The sequence below is a fragment of the Oncorhynchus mykiss genome, chromosome 15 (assembly GCF_057628025.1).
Source record: "Oncorhynchus mykiss isolate SJ-2025 chromosome 15, ASM5762802v1, whole genome shotgun sequence".
NCBI classification, from domain to species: domain Eukaryota; kingdom Metazoa; phylum Chordata; class Actinopteri; order Salmoniformes; family Salmonidae; genus Oncorhynchus; species Oncorhynchus mykiss.
The window spans coordinates 47,046,480-47,068,027 of NC_143036.1; the positions used below are offsets into that span (position 1 = coordinate 47,046,480).

The window sequence follows — 21,548 nt, forward strand, 5'->3', positions numbered from 1 at the left end:
CAGTTGCCACGACGGTGAATGCACGAGCACCTTTTGCAGCCTTTGTAAAGAGAGAGAGAGGTGGATTGTCAATCCCTAAGTCAACAACAGACTATGGGAGGCACACAGTATTATTCTATTCCACATCAGGTAACTGATGCGAGCAGTAGAATCGGATTTTAAAAAACATTAAAATACACCGTATGGAACAGCGGGGACTGTGAAGAGACACACTCACAGGCACTGATGCGCATACATATGATAAGACACACTCTACAAACACGTACACATGGAAGAGTAGCTGCTGCCTTGGCATCTTGGCTAATGGGGATCCTTAATAAATACAAATACACTATTTTCTTCCTACAATTTTGTATCAAAAAGGGGAAATGGGAGGAGAGAACGGAGTAAAGGAGGTGGAGTTAAAATGAAGGATAGAGAGAAGGTAGAAAGGGGATGAGAGGAAGGATGGAGTGTGAAGAGGTTAGAGGAGAGACACCTACCTAGACCCAGGTTGCCCTGAGTTGAACTCTGTTTCTCCAGAGAACCACTAGAACAGAAACTCTAGCCTACTTCTTTCTCCACACCCGCAACATTGTGAGACTAATCCCAGAGATAGTCCTGGTTTGTTGTCATACACATGCTAATTTGGTACAGTATTTATCAGTTGATTTGATTGTTATTTTGTCAGAACGGAGAACAACAGATTTGGCGTGTACGTGTCTGTCTGTGTCTATCCCCAGTTCATTCGCTTGTGCTCTTTCCCTGTCTCTTTCATGAATCTGTAGCATTTTCCTTCTGTCTCTATATTCTCTTTCTTGCTTGCTCTCATCTATATTGCTCTCTTCCCTCCCTTTAGTAGTGTTGGTGTTCAGTGTTAACGAGGAGGGTAAATGGCTGAACCATAAATATATCTGCACTCATCGATTGATCAGGACCTTTTCTGTCTGTAATCAACATGGAGGTAGAATATTTCTCCCTGAACTGATCATAGTGAATCATGCATGGCTTTGGTATGTGTGCATTTTGTGGCTTTTTCTGAGGCCAATGTGCTCATTGAGTCTCACACACAAACGCTCACACACAAACACATACTCTTTCACACCTACATTGGTGGTAGGGGATAATGTCTGGGTTCAGTGTTAATGAGGAGGGTAAATGGCTTATCCATACGCACGTGTGTGTGTGTGTGTGTGTGTGTGTGTGCGTGAGAGAGAAAGAGAGAACGAGCGTGCAGTAAAGCTAGAGAAGCCCTTACGCACTTCTGAACAGTTGTTATGATTGGTCGAGACAGTCCGACTCTGTGATGAGAGCAGAGGGTATTCCACTGAGCTCTGTCCAATCACAGACTGTTACCATGCAGGGACACACACTGTACCAGCACATCCACACACACACACGCTGTACATGCATAGTCAACAACTCATATTGACACACACATGCATGTCCAACGACACACACACACACACACACACACTGGTTCCCTCGCTTGTGTTGAAACTCTGAGCCATCCCCCGAGTCTCAAAAATGACAACATTAGGGGTGAGCGTGTGGGAGGTGAGAGAAGTAGAAGAAGGAGTGAAAGAGAGTAGCTGGGAGCGACATAACGTAAAAGAGTTAGGGAGAGAGAAATAGAAAGTAAATGTTAGAGAAATAGAAAGTAAATGGTAGAGAGAGAGAGAGAGAAAGAGAGAGAGAAACAGAGAGAGAAACAGAGAGAGAAACAGAGAGAGAGAGAGAGAGAGAGAGAGAGAGAGACAGAATGGCTGGCCATTGAGGTAGTATTGCAAGTGGCAACAACTACAAAAATGCTTTAACATCAAGACAATGACCATCCGATTTTTTACAAAGTAAATAAATGGGCAGTGAGATCCATTAGTGCTGCTTTCTGCTGTTGGTCATAGTGGTCGGGTAGGATGTGGAACGGCCGGGTCCATAGCAGATACCGAGGAGTTTGAGAAGTACCTGAATGAACGACTAGACTCCTTAGAAGTTGACCAGGTGGTGTGTGGAGCTTATATTTTAAAAGTAGGAGAGTGGTCTTAGCGGAGTTGCTAACAAGCAAATGATTCTGGGTTTTCAGGGATACAGCTAATTCACCCGAGCTTCCTTTTTTTTTGCTGAAAACCGGATGTGGGAACTCGCTCAAGCGTTTTCTTGTACACCTGCTATGTTAGGTTAGGAGGAGAGTCACGAAAAGAAGGAGGACACACTGCTTGGAAGGCTATCTGCGCTTTTTTTGGAGGGCGAGAAACTTGAAGGCGTCTGCAGAGAGATCATCAGAATGTGGGTAGAGAGCTGTGCTCAGTCTGCAACCAAGAACAAATATGATATTGACGTATTGACCATTGCCAGTCGAATAGATTAGCAGGCGCAGATTGTGGTGAACCAGAAGTCCAGAAAGAGGAAATAAACTAAAGAAGCAATCCTGGCTCAATATGCCAATAGCTGCTTTCCCCCCCAGTGGTGATACATCCCTGTTAAACAACTCCAACATGGAGGAGGTCCTGAACAGGAGGAAGCAGCAGAGGGACCAGGCTAAGACTTACATAAGAAGAAAGAAACAGACAAGATACATAATGAAAAGGATAAACTAGCCAAGCAGGACAGGAAGTGCAAGGAAAAGAAACGCACACAAAAAGGGAAACACAAAAGATAAGAAAAACAAATGACACTTTGGGACACTGTCAGATGAAATGTTTTGTTCCCGAACAAAAACACGTCTATTTTTGCCTATCCCATAGGAGCACTATAGACATTAAAAGCAGATTAGCACTATTGCAAATATAAGATGACATCTTTATGTTGTTGAGCAGATGCCCCGCCCCCCTCTGTGTGACTGACAGATCCGGGCGCGAGGGAGCGCATGTAAATGAGCCGCGCTCGGGCGGAGCGGGTGCCCATGTGGACAGGCACCATGCCTTGTTGTTCTGTGCACTCATTGGCCAATTCGCATCGACATGTTTTAATGCGCTGCGGGCCAGGGGAAGGGCTAAACCCTGGAGAGCGGTCCCGAGTGGATCACACGGACGGAATCTCTCAGGGACTTCAGAGTCCCGCCAGGCGTTGATGCCACGCAGTTTAATGTCAAAAAACGACCCAAACGCTTTCATATTCATAGACGCAATAAACGTTGGACTTTTGGAGCGACGGTGTCTGGCCTGTAGTGTGTGCAGGCAGCAGGCCACAGGCGGTATAACCCCTCTGTTTGGTTCTGATGTCCTCTACATACAGTAGCGCTCACCCTGCCGTCTTTTACCCCAGGCTGTAGTAACAGGGAGGGGTAGAAACGTGGAGGGCGGGCCCTGACTGCATTCGCCTTGTAATGTATTCCCGTGATCGCATCGCCATCTTGTTGCAATCCCTCTTTTACGTGTGAGAAAGCATTTATCCAAGGAATATATTTTTACTCATTTTCTTTCCGGTGAGAGGAAGAAAGGAATAAACAAAGTGCGCGTTCGTGTCTGCTGCGTTCCAGACAGTGCTCCCCGGCGGATCTCGGCTGTGCCCTTTTTCTTCTGTCCTGGGCGATCGGGTAGCCTACGGTGAGGGGCGCACGATGAGCATCGATACTCTTCTGGAAGCCGCCAGATATCTGGAATGGCAAGCCCAGCAACAACAGATCACACATGGTAAGAAAGGGGTACTCAGGTGGGAACCGGTGGGGGGCCTGCGGGAGTTCACAGTCTAGGTAAACCTTTGGAATAGCAGGATTAGGCTTGGTCGGTATATTGGGGGGTCCACACCTACTTTAACCCCGAACCGTCATGCATTCCCACCGATCAGCCTAGGTCCTGCTGGGAAACATCGTTTTCACTCAATAGCCTGTTCATGGACCCTTAATCGGTCATTCATGAACATAGCCTGACTGACCCTCTATAGTTTGACTAATGCATTTATTTTCATTTATCAATACGGGAGCAGGAGGTATTTTTCTACCTCCGTTTCCGGGTTAAATCCCAGCTATATATAGCTTTGCTGCTACTAATATGCGCACTCTGTCTATGTGTGGCTAGTTACGCTGTATCTACTGACATATTGCCGCGCGTTCTGCACTCCAGAACGCTTCTGTATTTGTTTCGGGTTGGCTCCAAAGCATGTGTTGTTGCTTGCTACAATGTTGCAACTGTGGATCACACACACGCGTGTTACTATGTGACAACAGTACATTACATGTACTATGTCGTCATTAGTCTTCAGTCTTTTATACTCTTGGAAATTCTTAACATGTTTTGGGCGTAAAAGATAGGTCGAGTAGGGTTATATTTGTAGCTTGTTTTGCAGTAGTAGACTAATGATTGCAGAATTTTGGCAAGGCTATTGATGGTCGATGTTGCAATCTGGTCTCAGAGCATTTCGTATTATTCGTTAAATAAATCCGAGACACTATTTAACATGATATGTTATGTTTGGTATGGTTACATAAGACAGATGGTTACTTAAGGCAAAAACGAAAGAAGGGTGGTTGGTTGAGGTGGACACGGGTGGGTGTATAATGCGAAGTCTAGCAACCCAAAAGTTGTCAGTTCAAATTTTATCACAGACAACTTTATCATTTTTTGATAAATAGCAACTTTCAATTACTTACTACATTTTAGCTACTTTGCAACTACTTAGCATGTTAGTTAACTTAAAAACTTACCCAAACCCCTGGCCTAGCTAACGTTAGCCACCTAACTAGAATTTGTAACATATCATACGTTTAGCAAATTCGTAACACATATTATGAATTGTAATTTGTAACATATCGTACGCAATGGTGCTGGACATCCACAAATTAGTACATACCATACAAAACATAACATATCATACTAAATGTACTGTCTACGTACAGAATAATACACAATTATCTGATACCGGGTTGCATAGGGCGGTGGCAGGCAGCAGAACAACTGGAGAGGCTCCTGCAAGCAGGCTCTCTCTTTTACATAATGCTCTGACATTGCTCAGATCTTATGACACTCCGGGGCGGGACACACACACAACCTTACTCCCTGTCCAGCTGTGTGTGTGAAACGTCAAACACAGCATGGGTGTCCGTTTAACGGGGTTGGGAACTGAATCACAGTTATTCACAGGATATTTCATCGACGGCTGGTGATTTATCACCACATATTGGGAAGAAGGCTTTTTGTTTCACTCATCTGGTGACGTGTCAGTTCATCCACACGCCCCTAGTGGCACATGCATACCGTGTGCCTAAGAGGACCTGCCCCCGACCACCACGTGCATGCCAGAATGACTGGCGCACAGGTCACAGTGGGGGGAAAGTAGGGCAACCCCCCCTATCTCTTCCTTTTTTTTCAAATTAAAAGTATATGGACACCTTTCTCCCTCTCAATGAAATAGTTATGTAATTAATGTTAGCATGTTTTTAAATCTGGAGCAGGGCTGAACAGAAACAGTGTGTGTGTGTGTGTGTGTGTGTGTGTGTGTGTGTGTTCCATGCATGTACACTACATGACCAAAAGTATGTGGGCACCTGCTCATCTAACATCTCGTTCCAAAATCACAGACATTAATATGGATTTGGTCCCCCCTTTGCTGCTATAACAGTCTCCTCTCTTCTGGGAAGGCTTTCCACTAGATGTTGGACCATTGCTGTGGGGACTTGCTTCCATTCAGCCACAAGAGCATTAGTGAGGTCGGGCGCTGATGTTGGGCGATTAAGCCTGTCTCGCAGTCGGCGTTCCAATTCATCCCAAAGGTGTCCGATGGGGTTGAGGTCAGGGCTCTGTGCAGGCAAGTCAAGTTCTTCCACACCAACCTCAACAAATCATTTCTGAATGGACCTGGCTTTGTGTACAGGGGTATTGTGAAACAGGAAAGGGCCTTCCCCAAACTGTTGCCAAAAAGTTGGAAGCACAGAATTGTCTAGAATGTCATTGTATGCTGTAGCGTTAAGATTTCCCTTCACTGGAATTAAAGGGGCCTAGCCCGAACCATGAAAGACAGCCCCAGGGGTTCGATCCCAGGCTGTGTCACCGCCGGCTGTGACCAGGAGCCCTATAGGGCGGCTCACAATTCGCCCAGCGTCGTCCGGGTTAGGGGAGGGTTTGGCTGGGTGGGGGGGGGGGGTGTCCTCCTTGCCCATCGCACTCAAGCGATGATGGGCCGGGTGCCTGCCAGCTGACTTCGGTCGTCAGTTGAACGGTGTTTCCTCCGACACATTGGTGCGGCTGGCGTCCGGTTAAGCGAGCAGCGTGTTAAGATGCAGCGTGGTTTGGCGGGTCATGTTTCGGAGGACGCATGACTTGACCTTTGCCTCTCCCGAGCCTGTTGGGGAGTTGCAGCAATGAGACAAAATCACAACTACAAATTGGGGAGAAAACGGTTGTACAGTTCGAAAAGGGGAAAAAAAGAACAACAAAAAATCAGCCCCAGACCATTATTCCTCCTCCACCAAACTTTACAGTTGGCACTATGCATTGGGGCAGGTAGTGTTCTCATGGCATCTGCCAAACCCAGATTCGTCCATTGGACTGCCAGATGGTGAAGCGCGATTCATCACTCCAGAGAATGCGATTTCACTGCTCTAGTGTCCAATGGCAGCGAGCTTTACACCACTCCAGCCAATGCTTGACATTGCACATGGTGATCTTTAGGCTTGTGTGTGGCTGCTCGGTGCTACGTTGAAAGCCACTGAGCTCTTCAGTAAGGCCATTCTACTGTCAATGTTTGTCTATGGAGATTGCATGGCTGTGTGTTAAATTTTATACACCTGTCAGCAATGGGTGTGGCTGAAATAGCCAAATCCTAGGATCCCGGGTGGCGCGGTGGTTAAGGGCGCTGTACTGCAGCGCCAGCTGTGTCACAAGAGACACTGGGTTCGCGCCCAGGCTCTGTCGTAACCGGCCGCGACCGGGAGGTCCGTGGGGCGACGCACAATTGGCCTAGTGTCGTCCGGGTTAGGGAGGGTTTGGCCGGTAGGGAAATCCTTGTCTCATCGCGCACCAGTGACTCCTGTGGCGGCCCGGGCGCAGTGCGCACTAACCAAGTTTGCCAGGTGCACGGTGTTTCCTCCGACACATTGGTGCGGCTGGCTTCCGGGTTGGATGGCGCTGTGCTAAGAATTAGAAGGTTGCCAGGTGCACGATGTTTCCTCCGACACATTGGTGCGGCTGGCTTCGGGGTTGGATGGCGCTGTGTTAAGAAGCAGTGCGGCTTGGTTGGGTTGTGTATCGGAGGACGCATGACTTTCAACCTTCGTCTCTCCCGAGCCCGTACGGGAGTTGTAGCGATGAGATAAGATAGTAACTACTAAACAATTGGATTCCACAAAATTGGGGAGAAAAATGGGTAAAAAAAACAACAAACAAAAAAAAATTAATAGCCAAATCCAGTCATTTGAAAAGGCGACCACAAACGTTTGTATGTATGTGTGAGAACTTTTTCAGAGCGGAAGAGAAAGGTCAGGGAGTCTGGAAAGTGTGCTTACCCCCCCCCCCGTTGCAATGCAGAGGTCCATCTCTCCCTCCCTCCCTTGTTTTCTCGTTTACTTATCTGTTACTTTCTAAATGTAATCCATTAGTTACTAGTTACCTGTCCAAAATTGTAATCAGTAACAATTTTGGATTAGCGTAATCTAATTACTTTCAGTTACTTTTAGACGACTTTTTAGACCAAAATGAATATTGCCAATTTAATGACATATACATATATAATATATATATGTCCTTTATCCTAAATATATATATATATATATATATATATATATATATATATATATATATATATATATATATATATATATATATATATATATATATATATATATATATATATATATATATATATATATATATATATATATATATATATATATATATATATATATATAATTAGGATAAATCAATTTTAAAGTTTACGGGGTTATGTAGGATTCTTCTAACTCATTGCTTTCTACTTCAATAGAGATATTCATTTGATTAGGCTATATCTTTAGGCTGTCAGATTTCAAGTCATTCCAATGAATTTAATACCACTTGATCTTCAAGAATTGGATTTAGAAATATATAGATTAGCCAAATTTGTTTTGGGGTTATGCTCAGGTAAAACTAAGGACTTATTAGCCTACTATGTTGTTTAGGATTTTGTTGTCATGAAGAACTGATTGGGCTCATTGCTTCGAGTTGCAAAATAAATACTGCTCTCATGGAATGGCATGCTTTGTGCACTACCCAATTTTTTTTTTTTGTACCTTTATTTAATTAGGCAAGTCAGTTAAGAACAAATTCTTATTTCCAATGACGGCCTATTTGCATGTGAAAATGAATTAAATATGCTACATTTGTTATAGGCCTATTGTTCACGTTTTTTGTTGGTGACACTTTGATACCTTGATCATTTGCAGCTGTTTAAAGTCTATCAAAAGTGTGTGAGTTTGAGCATGTTAGCATGTTAGGCCTATGGAAAAAATCCCAGGACAAATTAGATTGAGCAATAAAAGCCCCAGTCATGGTCGTGTTATATGAAACTCATTTTTGCCCGTATGTAAAGCACAATACCACGGAGAAGTTTAGAAGGGAGGAACACCCTCAAACGTTTATTCCACACAGACTGGATACTCACTATGCAGCTGTTGCAAGAGCACATTTTTCACTGGCTGTCCACTGGTTGCAAAAACAATGCTTGAAAGGCAGCTTAAACTTCTACAATTCAACCAATATTGGGTTCAAATACAGACATAGGCCTACATTTGCAATTGCGCATGTTGCCGGCTCCAATGACACCGCTGAGGATACCCATTCAACCCACTAGCCTATCACAGGCCTGGACCAAGGGCTGTCAGAGAGAGACCCTGTCCTCATGTCCCATCGGTCGGTCTGCCTCTAGGATGACATCATTATGTGTGTGTGTGTGTGGGGGGGGGGGTGTTCACCACTTCACCAAAGACAGTTTTGTCTGTGAAATATGAATTCTACTACATTTTTGTACTGCTATACGAGATGAAGCCTTGAAGTGCCTAAATTTCTAACCATCATCCCCCTCTCTCTTTCCTCTTATATGTTATTCTTCTCCTCGCCCAAAGAGGAGGAGCGTTGCAGAGAGAAGGCGGAGCTTCACAGCCGGGAGGCAGAGTCCAGACGAGCAGAGGTTGTGACCTGTGCGGACCAGCCAATCAGATTCAACCATGTCACCTGGGGGCCATCACAGCATTGGCCTGAGTCATCACAACATTGTCAGCACCAGCACCTCTCTCCCTCCACTCACCCTCTTCCCCTCTCCCTCCCTCCTCCCCCCATCTCCATCGCTGTCATCCCCATGGTACCCGTTGTCACAGCTACGCCCTCTGTACCGCCCCTTCCCGTCATCACGACGATCGCTGCTGCGGCAACCTCGCTCCACCTCAGAGGCACCCAGGTGATGAAGGGAGGCTCCTCCCCTACTCAGCAGCAGCCAATCCAGCGCCAGCTGGCAGCCCAGGTGAAGGCGGAGCCTAACTCGATGACACCACAGACGGGCGGAAGCCCTAGCCAATCCCAACCTCCAATTCAGATTCCGTACCCAACCTCCATCATCACCAAAGCCGCTTCCCAACATGCACTACTTCCACAGCAAGCCATTCCCATGCAGCCACGCCCAAACGGAACCATCATGGATGACCTGAGAGGGTTGGACGGGAAGAGACGACCTGGAGGGTGAGAGAGTCCTCGCTTTTGAGGGCATACATTTTGCATGGATTTTCACTGATCACCAACTAAGGATAATAATAACGACTATAATAATGAGTAGTTATTTAGGATGCAAGGTGATTTGTAGATCAGCCAGTCAACAGTGGAACACCACGAGTGTAGTTGAACAAATTAGAATGTCATCGAACATGCACAGTGTAGTCAAACATGATGTCATGTAATCGAACAAACATGATGGCATGTAATCGAACAAACATGATGGCGTGTAATCGAACACAAACGGTGTAATCAAACATGATGGCATGTAATCGAACACGCACAGTGTAGTCAAAACATGATGTCATGTCATCGAACACGCACAGTGTAGTCAAACATGATGTCATGTAATCGAACACGCACAGTGTAGTCAAACATGATGTAATGTAATCGAACACAAACGGTGTAATCAAACATGATGGCATGTCATCGAACACGCACAGTGTAGTCAAACATGATGGCATGTCATCGAACACGCACAGTGTAGTCAAACATGATGGCATGTCATCGAACACGCACAGTGTAGTCAAACATGATGGCATGTCATCGAACACGCACAGTGTAGTCAAACATGATGGCATGTCATCGAACACGCACAGTGTAGTCAAACATGATGGCATGTCATCGAACACGCACAGTGTAGTCAAACATGATGGCATGTCATCGAACACGCACAGTGTAGTCAAACATGATGGCATGTCATCGAACACGCACAGTGTAGTCAAACATGATGGCATGTCATCGAACACGCACAGTGTAGTCAAACATGATGGCATGTCATCGAACACGCACAGTGTAGTCAAACATGATGGCATGTCATCGAACACGCACAGTGTAGTCAAACATGATGGCATGTCATCGAACACGCACAGTGTAGTCAAACATGATGGCATGTCATCGAACACGCACAGTGTAGTCAAACATGATGGCATGTCATCGAACACGCACAGTGTAGTCAAACATGATGTCATGTCATCGAACACGCACAGTGTAGTCAAACATGATGGCATGTCATCGAACACGCACAGTGTAGTCAAACATGATGTCATGTCATCGAACACGCACAGTGTAGTCAAACATGATGTCATGTAATCGAACACAAACATGATGGCATGTCATCGAACACAAACGGTGTAGTCAAACATGATGTCATGTAATCGAACACAAACATGATGGCATGTCATCGAACACAAACGGTGTAGTCAAACATGATGTCATGTAATCGAACACAAACATGATGGCATGTCATCGAACACAAACGGTGTAGTCAAACATGATGTCATGTAATCGAACACAAACATGATGGCATGTCATCGAACACAAACGGTGTAGTCAAACATGATGTCATGTAATCGAACACAAACATGATGTCATGTAATCGAACACGCACAGTGTAGTCAAACATGACGGCATGTCATCAAACACCAACAATTGGTGCGGAAGTAAGTTTTTAATACAGATGTTGCGTTTTGCAGAGCTGGAACCAGAGAGGTGCACAACAAACTGGAGAAGAACAGAAGAGCTCACTTGAAGGATTGTTTTGATACACTGAAGAAGAACGTTCCAAACGTTGATGAGAAGAAGACCTCCAACCTCAGTGTTCTACGCAGTGCCCTGCGATACATACAGGTAGGCTACGTGTGTGATGTTAGGGTGGTGCATTCTCCTTTTCTCTTTCCCTCTGCCTTTTATCTTGCTTTTCTTGTTCTCATTCTCGCTCCCGATTCAAATAAATGTTTTTTTCTTTATTAGCCAAAATTCACAGAAAACATAGCGATTAGAGCTGTATTCTAATTAAGCTACCATTTCCTTTTTCTCTCATTCCCTCCCCCCCTCTCTTTTCCTGGATCCTTGGCCACGTGAGTTGAGAGCACATGGCTAACGCAAGCTCAGTGACGTAAACCCCCCCTCCCTCCCTCTGCCCCGCTTGGCTATGCCCCTCCCTCACCCACATGGCAGAGTGAGAGAGACACACTGAGCACACTCTGTTCTGCTGCTGCTCAGCTCTTTCTCTACCTCCCTCTCTCTCTTTCTGTCTACCTCTGTTTCTCTCTTTTTTGCACTGTCATCCCTCTTTCCTTCTCATGCTTTCTCTTTCCAGTTATACATCCCTTTCTCTCCCCCTTTTCCTCTCTTTCTCTCCTCCCCCCTCTCAGTTTCTGCCCTTTAGAACACTTGGTAACCATAGAGACAGGCGGCAGGTGGTCAGAACACTGCAGGAGGTCCAATTCTTTACTCAGTGTGTGTGTTTGTGTTCCGGGTGTATTTATACAAGGATGTGTTTGTGGAATTGTGTGTTAAGTCTGCAGGGTTTGTACTCACACCAGCACAAAATGAAAAATATTATGCTGATTGATGATGAGGATCATGATGACAAAGGCTTTTCAAAAATAGGTGCTGTGGTTGTTTTGAGGAAGATATCTCCGGAAGCACACTGGTCACTGATACAATGATCTCTGGGAGGGTATCGGCAGGAGATCTCCATCCTAGTGATGGAGAGAGAGAGGGGGAGCAAAGAGAGATGAGGGAACCTTAGAGGGTGGTAGGACATACTTTTGGCCATGAAGTGTATGTGGACACCACTTCATATTAGTGGATGTCTATTTCAGCCACACTCGTTGCTGACAGGTGTATAACATCGAGCACACACATGCAATCTCCATAGACAAACATTGGCAGTAGAATGGCCTTACTGAAGAGCTCAGTGACTTTCAATGTGGCACCTTCATAGGATGCCACCTTTTCAACAGGTCAGTTTGCAAAGTTTCTGCCCTGCTAGAGCTGCCCCGGTCATCTGTACGTGCTGTTATTGTGAAGTGGAAACGTTTAGGAGCAACAATGGCTCAGCTGCGAAGTGGTAGGCCACACAAGCGCACAGCACAGAACCGCTGAAGTGTGTAGCGCATAAACATTGTCTGTCCTCGGTTGCAACACTCACTACCGAGTTCTAACCTGCCTCAGGAAGCAACGTCAGTACAAAAACTGTTTGTCGGGAGCTTTATGAAATGGGTTTCCATGGCCGAGCAGCCACACACAAGCCTAAGATCACCATGCGCAATGCCAAGTGTTGACTGGAATGGTGTAAAGCTCGCTACCATTGGACTCTGGTGCAATGGAAACACATTCTCATACAGAAAGGGTTTGTTGAGATTGGTGTGGAATAACTTGACTGGCCTGCACAGAGCCCTGACCTCAACCCCATCGAACACCTTTGGGATGAATTGGAACACCGACTGCAAGTCAGGCCTAAACGCCCAACATCAATGCCCGACCTCAGTAACGCTCATAGATGAATGCTGCGGGGACTTGATTCCAATGTTCCAACATCTAGTGGAAAGCCTTCCCAGAAGAGTGGAGGCTGTTATAACAGCAATGTTCTTACATCTAGTGGAAAGCCTTCCTAGAAGAGTGGAGGCTGTTATAGCAGCAATGTTCCTACATCTAGTGGAATGCCTTCCCAGAAGAGTGGAGGCTGTTATAACAGCGAAGGGAGACCAACTCCATATTAATGTCCATGATTTTGGAATGAGATGTTCAACAACCAGTCCACATACTTTTGGCCTTATAGTGTATATGGAAGTGGGGGATGGAGGAAAGGAGAGGGGGAGATTAAGGAAGAGAGGGGAGACGTCAGCTGGATCAGTAAGCTGGAAAACAACCAATTACATGACTCTTTAGATGAAATTCCACCTTTATATATCTTCCAATTAGATTCCTCCTTATAAACTGTCACTCTCCTGCTCAACCGCAGAAACCCTTGTGGATGTTGTTACCAAGGAAACGGCTATGTGTGGCAGCTGTTGCCGTGGTGTTGGAGAAGCAAGTAGACCTAATGAGCACACACACACCAACCTGCGTTTTCCTCTCTTGCACCACCATGCGTGTCATTATCGGGAAGGTGTGTGTGTTGAGCTGGTCTGTTCACCAACACACACAATTACACCAATACACACAGTTAGACAAACACACTCGCAACCAGACACCGAGCCAGTTGGTCAATGAATAGTCAGTGGTGCACTGAGAGTAGGAAAGGCTATCATACATATAGCTATCAAAATGACTTGTTTCATTTCTTCGCTGATATTGATGAATGAATATGCAAATGTAAAAAATGAATGATTTGTCTCACATGATATAGGATTATCAATATGATTAATGGTACAACAAACCACACAGACTGTAGAAGCGTATAGGCTAATCCTGATCACTGGACTACACACACACACATATCTCTCTTACAAAGCTCCAGTAACACCTCTGCAGAGAGAAATGGGAGCCCTTTGAATGTTGAGCCTGAATGGCGTGTTCCTGGCTAGCAGTGAATGTAGTGTATTTGGAGGGGTGGGGAGAGAAACTGACCTCGCGTGTGGACTCCATCACGTGCCTGCTAAGAGTAAACCGCTTTGCTCACTGAACTCAGTGCCCTGTAGTCGGATCATGTGATGTCCCTCTCTCTCCCTTTTTCGTTTGTTTGCTATCCGTCTTCTCCTCTATCCCATCTCTATTATCGCCGCCATCTTGTGATCTTCTGTTCTCTAACTCTTTCTTTCCACCCTGTGCTCTCTTCCTCTCTCACTCCCCCTTTCTCCCTCTCAGCAGAGAGTTGCGTGTGCCTGTGTTTAGGAGCCCCTCAGACCACTCAGTAACTTGGTCCGAGAACCATTTGTCTGCATGACTACTGCACGCCTCTCTCTCCCTTTTCCTCCATCACGTCTTCCCCTCGCTCCCTGTCATAAGTTTACTCTTCTCATTTCCATGTTGTCTGGAGTACGCACACGGTTGGGTCAGTTCTGGGCAGCTGTTATTGGTTTACGTGAAATGTGTGTTTGCATGTGTGTAATGAGCAAGGAGTGTGTTAATGTCCTTTTCTCAGACTTTGAGAATGAGTTTAATTTACGGTAATGTGTAACAAGTGTGTTGGTATTACATATGCTGATGTGTGTGTCTCCCTGTCCCCCAGACTCTGAAGCGAAAGGAGAAGGAGTATGAACACGAGATGGAGCGTCTGGCGAGAGACAAGATCTCCACGCAGCAGAGACTGGCTGAGCTGAAGAACGAGCTGAGTCAGTGTATGGACGTTATGGAGATAGACAAGGTTCTCAGACAGACCGTACAACCAGAGGACGACCAGGCTTCTACTTCTACTGCCTCAGGTACACACACACACACACACACACACACACACACACACACACACACACACACACACACACACACACACACACACACACACACACACACACATTTGCAGAAGATACCAGGGTTTCCGTTAGAAACACATTTGACCGTCATGCTTATCAGTCTATAGCAGCATTTCCCAAACCTGGTCCTGGGGACCCCAAAGGGTCACCTAGCACTACACAGCTGATTCAAATCAATCAGCTAATCATCAAGCTTTGATTATTTTAAAGCTGTATAGTGTTAGGGCAAAAACCAAAACAGGGACACTTTGGGGTCCCCAGGACCGAGTTTGGGAAACGCTGGTCTACAGGTTAATTTGCATAATATAGTGGAATTAAATTGCTGTGTGTGTATTTTCGTTAGTCGTCATGTAGCCTATCTTATTTATCCAACACAACTGTCACACGTACACAGCATACAGAGCCTATTTTGAGCAGGATGTTTCTCCTGCAGCTCCTCGGGCTGGTGCTGCTGAAGTACAACGCATGCTTTTGTAAAAGCCCGTTCACTGTGCAACAATTTGAAATGCAATCTTGTGTTAAGTTTTGGTGAACAATTAAAAAGAACTAGGCCTACTATTTTTATTTCTCAACTGGTAGCCTACTTGAAGCACGCCTCCCATTCACCATTAAAGTGCAGGCAACAGGCTATCAGTGCGTCACCACCACTTTACAATGTGAGCTGGAGGCAGTATGCATTCTGAATACACAGGCCTAATAGTTCGAAACTTGACTGTTTTACTTCATATTATAAAGGCATGTCTTAGCTTGCTTCATAGCAGCCTATAGGCAAATCTGACCATGGACGACTTACCTTGCTTCATAGCAGAGCAGCCTATAGGCAAATCTGACCAGGGACGACTTACCTTGCTTCATAGCAGAGCAGCCTATAGGCAAATCTGACCAGGGACGTCTTACCTTGCTTCATAGCAGCCTGTAGGCAAATCTGACCAGGGACGACTTACCTTGCTTCATAGCAGAGCAGCCTATAGGCAAATCTGACCATGGACGACTTACCTTGCTTCATAGCAGAGCAGCCTATAGGCAAATCTGACCAGGGACGACTTACCTTGCTTCATAGCAGAGCAGCCTATAGGAAAATCTGACCAGGGACGACTTACCTTGCTTCATAGCAGAGCAGCCTATAGGCAAATCTGACCAGGGACGACTTACCTTGCTTCATAGCAGAGCAGCCTATAGGCAAATCTGACCAGGGACGTCTTACCTTGCTTCATAGCAGCCTGTAGGCAAATCTGACCAGGGACGTCTTACCTTGCTGCATAGGAGCCTGTAGGCAAATCTGACCATGGACGACTTACCTTGCTTCATAGCAGAGCAGCCTATAGGCAAATCTGACCAGGGACGACTTACCTTGCTTCATAGGAGCCTGTAGGCAAATCTGACCAGGGACGTCTTACCTTGCTTCATAGCAGAGCAGCCTATAGGCAAATCTGACCAGGGACGACTTACCTTGCTTCATAGGAGCCTGTAGAAAAATCTGACCAGGGACGTGTTACCTTGCTTCATAGGAGCCTGTAGGAAAATCTGACCAGGGACGTGTTACCTTGCTTCATAGGAGCCTGTAGGAAAATCTGACCAGGGACGTCTTACCTTGCTTCATAGCAGAGCAGCCTATAGGCAAATCTGACCATGGACAACTTACCTTGCTTCATAGCAGAGCAGCCTATAGGCAAATCTGACCAGGGACGACTTACCTTGCTTCATAGCAAAGCAGCCTATAGGCAAATCTGACCAGGGACGTCTTACCTTGCTTCATAGGAGCCTGTAGGCAAATCTGACCAGGGACGACTTACCTTGCTTCATAGCAGAGCAGCCTATAGGCAAATCTGACCATGGACGACTTACCTTGCTTCATAGGAGCCTGTAGGCAAATCTGACCATGGACGACTTACCTTGCTTCATAGGAGCCTATAGGCAAATCTGACCATGGACGTCTTACCTTGCTTCATAGCAGAGCAGCCTATAGGCAAATCTGACCATGGACGACTTACCTTGCTTCATAGGAGCCTATAGGCAAATCTGACCAGGGACGACTTACCTTGCTTCATAGCAGAGCAGCCTATAGGCAAATCTGACCAGGGACGTCTTACTTTGCTTCATAGCAGAGCAGCCTATAGGCAAATCTGACCAGGGACGTCTTACCTTGCTTCATAGCAGAGCAGCCTATAGGCAAATCTGACCAGGGACGTCTTACCTTGCTTCATAGGAGCCTGTAGGCAAATCTGACCAGGGACGACTTACCTTGCTTCATAGCAGAGCAGCCTATAGGCAAATCTGACCAGGGACGTCTTACCTTGCTTCATAGCAGCCTGTAGGCAAATCTGACCAGGGACGACTTACCTTGCTTCATAGGAGCCTGTAGGCAAATCTGACCAGGGACGTCTTACCTTGCTGCATAGGAGCCTGTAGGCAAATCTGACAAGGGACGACTTACCTTGCTTCATAGCAAAGCAGCCTATAGGCAAATCTGACAAGGGACGACTTACCTTGCTTCATAGCAGAGCAGCCTATAGGCAAATCTGACAAGGGACGACTTACCTTGCTTCATAGCAAAGCAGCCTATAGGCAAATTTGACCAGGGACGACTTACCTTGCTTCATAGGAGCCTGTAGGCAAATCTGACCAGGGATGTCTTACCTTGCTTCATAGCAGAGCAGCCTATAGGCAAATCTGACCAGGGACGTCTTACCTTGTTTCATAGGAGCCTGTAGGCAAATCTGACCAGGGACGACTTACCTTGCTTCATAGCAGCCTGTAGGCAAATCTGACCAGGGACGACTTACCTTGCTTCATAGGAGCCTGTAGGAAAATCTGACCAGGGACGTCTTACCTTGCTTCATAGGAGCCTGTAGGCAAATCTGACCAGGGACGTCTTACCTTGCTTCATAGGAGCCTGTAGGCAAATCTGACCAGGGACGTCTTACCTTGCTTCATAGCAGAGCAGCATATAGGCAAATCTGACCAGGGACGACTTACCTTGCTTCATAGCAGAGCAGCCTGTAGGCAAATCTGACCAGGGACGTCTTACCTTGCTTCATAGGAGCCTGTAGGCAAATCTTACCATGGACGACTTACCTTGCTTCATAGCAGAGCAGCCTATAGGCAAATCTGACCAGGGACGATTTACCTTGCTTCATAGGAGCCTGTAGGCAAATCTGACCAGGGATGTCTTACCTTGCTTCATAGCAGAGCAGCCTATAGGAAAATCTGACCAGGGACGTCTTACCTTGTTTCATAGGAGCCTGTAGGCAAATCTGACCAGGGACGACTTACCTTGCTTCATAGCAGCCTGTAGGCAAATCTGACCAGGGACGACTTACCTTGCTTCATAGGAGCCTGTAGGAAAATCTGACCAGGGACGTCTTACCTTGCTTCATAGGAGCCTGTAGGAAAATCTGACCAGGGACGTCTTACCTTGCTTCATAGCAGAGCAGCCTATAGGCAAATCTGACCATGGACGACTTACCTTGCTTCATAGCAGAGCAGCCTATAGGCAAATCTGACCAGGGACGACTTACCTTGCTTCATAGCAGAGCAGCCTATAGGCAAATCTGACCAGGGACGTCTTACCTTGCTTCATAGGAGCCTGTAGGCAAATCTGACCAGGGACGACTTACCTTGCTTCATAGCAGAGCAGCCTGTAGGCAAATCTGACCAGGGACGTCTTACCTTGCTTCATAGGAGCCTGTAGGCAAATCTGACCAGGGACGACTTACCTTGCTTCATAGCAGAGCAGCCTATAGGCAAATCTGACCAGGGACGTCTTACCTTGCTTCATAGCAGAGCAGCCTATAGGCAAATCTGACCAGGGACGTCTTACCTTGCTTCATAGCAGAGCAGCCTATAGGCAAATCTGACCAGGGACGTCTTACCTTGCTTCATAGGAGCCTGTAGGCAAATCTGACCATGGAAACATGGAGCCAAATCTTTTATCGACGTCATAGGCGATGCGTGAGTTTCAAATTTGGGGGTACCTTATAATTTCTCCTCCCATTTCTATCGATCTGTGTGCCAGTCATGATTTTCATATGCACATTTTCGTGGAACAGTTTCTTTCTAATAATACCGTTTTTTGTTTCTCATAGTCATTGTCACGTGGCTCATCGTACAAATGTGAAAGTAAAAAATGTAACTAATGCGAGAGCACGTTACATTGATACACGTGAGCCTTTGGCAGTTAAAAAAACGAGCGCATGGAAACGAGCGCAACTCATAGCCTAGAGGCCAATGCAGCGGTAGTCCTAGAACTCCCATTGTCAACTAAGTCGAAATGCATAAAACCAACAAATAAAAAACATGATCAATTCAGGTTGATTCACCTCTCTACTCGCCTCACTGCCCCCCAGTTCCTCTCTTTTTGGTCAATTCCCCCCCCGTTAGGCCTACATACAGCTGAGCCAGCCATTCTGGAGAGAGACTCACCTCTTATCTATGCCACACACCTCTTCCCTTCTTCTTGTCTCAACATTAGAAATTATACTCGAGGCACATATCTTAGATACTTTTCACTGACAGCCGCAACTCAATCGGCGAGTCCTATTGCCATGCACTCTGCCCAGATTGCCGTGATCCCAAATAGACATAGGCCTACAAGCTTGTGATTTGAAACAATCCACAGCTATATAAAACACTTTTTTTTAAAAATGATCCTCGATTCCTTTGTGGCTAAGTCATGCTTTCTGGTGATTTATTTTATTTATGTATAGACAGGAGTAATTATTTATAATTTGAATTATTTTATAATTTTGTCTACTTCCTAGCCTATTTGACTCGCCGCCTATGAAAGACTTCATGTGCCATTTCTCTCCTCTTCTATGTGTTTTCATATCAACTTTCTTCCGTCGTCCAGAAGCCAAAAAGCACCTAGTCAACAACAAATCTACGTTTTAACACGTTTTCATCTCTATCACAAACTGCTCTTCTCAGTTTCACTGTTTAGAATGGACTTTTCCCTCAAATTACATTTTGGTTTGAAAATTGTGTTTTATTGGCTACTTCAATACAGGAGTTGCATGTGCTTCTAAAATGAATGACCATAATCTATATGTGATTTCTGTCATTCTGAGCACCGTGAGTGGATGCCCTAATGGGTTACGCACCCAATGCATATGGGTCCGGTAAATTTGTCGGATGGACGGTATATTAAAATCTTCCCGTTCACGTTGTACAGCGCCACAGAAACCCTGGTGTAGACATACATGTCAATATGTGTGATGTGTTCTTATAGTGACGTGTGCTGTATGAGTAATCACTCTCCCTCTCTTTCAGAAGGAGAAGACAACTTTGACCAGGACATTGATGAAGACCTCTCCCCTCCTCCTCCACCCTTCTCCCTCCCCATTATACAGGCCAAATCATTCCTCACTCCTCACCTCTCCATCACACACAAGACCCTTTCCTCTGGGGTTCTGACCAGCCCCTCCCTCTTGGCCCCCCCTCCTCACCCCCAAGCCATCGCCCCCGCCCCCCCACCTCACCCCCATCCGACCGTCCAAGTCTCACCCAAAGTCATCACCCACCCTTCCGTCATCCAGGCTGTCAATCACGTCCTCCCGGCTAATCACAAACACCTTACGCACATCGCTCCCTCTCCCAGTCCTGCCTCCTCCATCTCGCAGCCAATCACAGCAGCCGCCGCCGCTGCCCACCAGACAATCACGGCCCAGCCCATCGGACACATCACCGTCCACCCTGTGGCCCACCTGGGGGGTCCCCTGCCCCCCCACATGTACCCTCAGGGATTGACGGTCTCCCAGCCCACGGTGTTGGGGCATATCACCCACACCTTCACCCACCACACCCTTCCCCACGTCCAGGCTAGCCATGCTACCGCTAACGTGCCCCAGGTCAATGGGGCGGCTGTGCCTGGCCAGTGTGGCTCGTCCCTGGGGAAGCCCACAACCATGCTGGCCCACCACCACCACCACCACCATCACCACCCACAGCTGGTGGGACAAACCACCGTCCTCAACCCAGTCACCATGGTGACTGTACCACCCTTCCCTGTTAGCACACTCAAACTGGCCTGAGAGACAGGACAGGCAGGGGAGAGAGTGAGAGGGCACGAGAGACAGAGGGAGGGAGGGAGAGGGTGACGGAGGGAGGGAGAGGGCAACAGAGAGGGAGGGCGCGCGAGAGAGGGGGAGGGCGCGACAGAGAGGGGGAGGGAGAGAGAGGGAGGGAGGGTGCAACAGAGGGGGAGGGTGCGACAGAGAGAAAGAGAGGGCGCGGCAGAGAGAGAGAGAGAGAGAGGGCGCGAAAGAGAGGGAGAGGGCGCGAAAGAAAGAGAGAGGGCGCGAAAGAGAGAGAGGGCGCGAAAGAGAGAGAGAGGGCGCGAAAGAGAGAGAGAGGGCGCGACAGAGAGAGAGAGGGCGCGACAGAGAGAGAGAGGGCGCGACAGAGAGAGAGAGGGGGCGCGACAGAGAGGGAGAGAGAGAGGGCGCGACAGAGAGAGAGGGCGCGAGAGAGAGAGAGGGCGCGAGAGAGAGAGGGCGCGACAGAGAGAGAGAGGGCGCAACAGAGAGAGAGAGGGCGCGACAGAGAGAGAGAGGGCGCGGCGCGACAGAGAGAGAGAGACAGAGAGAGAGGGCGCGGCGCGACAGAGAGCGAGAGAGGGCGCGGCGCGAGAGAGAGGGCGCGACAGAGAGGGCGCGGCGCGACAGAGAGAGAGGGCGCGGCGCGACAGAGAGAGAGAGGG

The 21,548-nt window shown here is 47.0% G+C and overlaps 1 protein-coding gene and 1 pseudogene across 1 annotated transcript; both read left to right on the forward strand.

The window, feature by feature from the left end:
• The first annotated feature begins 1,506 nt into the window (after window positions 1-1,506).
• On the forward strand, window positions 1,507-2,638 carry LOC110490730 (coiled-coil domain-containing protein 43 pseudogene; annotated as a pseudogene).
• Window positions 2,581-20,954, forward strand: mntb (MAX network transcriptional repressor b). The gene is made up of 5 exons (XM_021563281.3): window positions 2,581-3,611; window positions 9,011-9,620; window positions 11,126-11,279; window positions 14,611-14,803; window positions 20,120-20,954. The coding sequence occupies exons 1-5, from the start codon at window positions 3,539-3,541 to the stop codon at window positions 20,878-20,880; spliced, it is 1,791 nt and encodes a 596-aa protein (XP_021418956.2). The 5' UTR covers window positions 2,581-3,538; the 3' UTR covers window positions 20,881-20,954.
• Window positions 20,955-21,548: the final 594 nt, after the last annotated feature.

What these genes read in the sequence shown, in the direction of transcription:
- mntb (XM_021563281.3), top strand. Translation starts at nt 3,539, where the DNA reads ATGAGCATCGATACTCTTCTGGAAGCCGCCAGATATCTGGAATGGCAA. An exon ending in GTGCCCTGCGATACATACAG is followed by an intron (nt 11,280 to 14,610) that starts GTAGGCTACGTG and finishes CCTGTCCCCCAG; the next exon opens with ACTCTGAAGCGAAAGGAGAA. An exon ending in TTCTACTTCTACTGCCTCAG is followed by an intron (nt 14,804 to 20,119) that starts GTACACACACAC and finishes CCTCTCTTTCAG; the next exon opens with AAGGAGAAGACAACTTTGAC.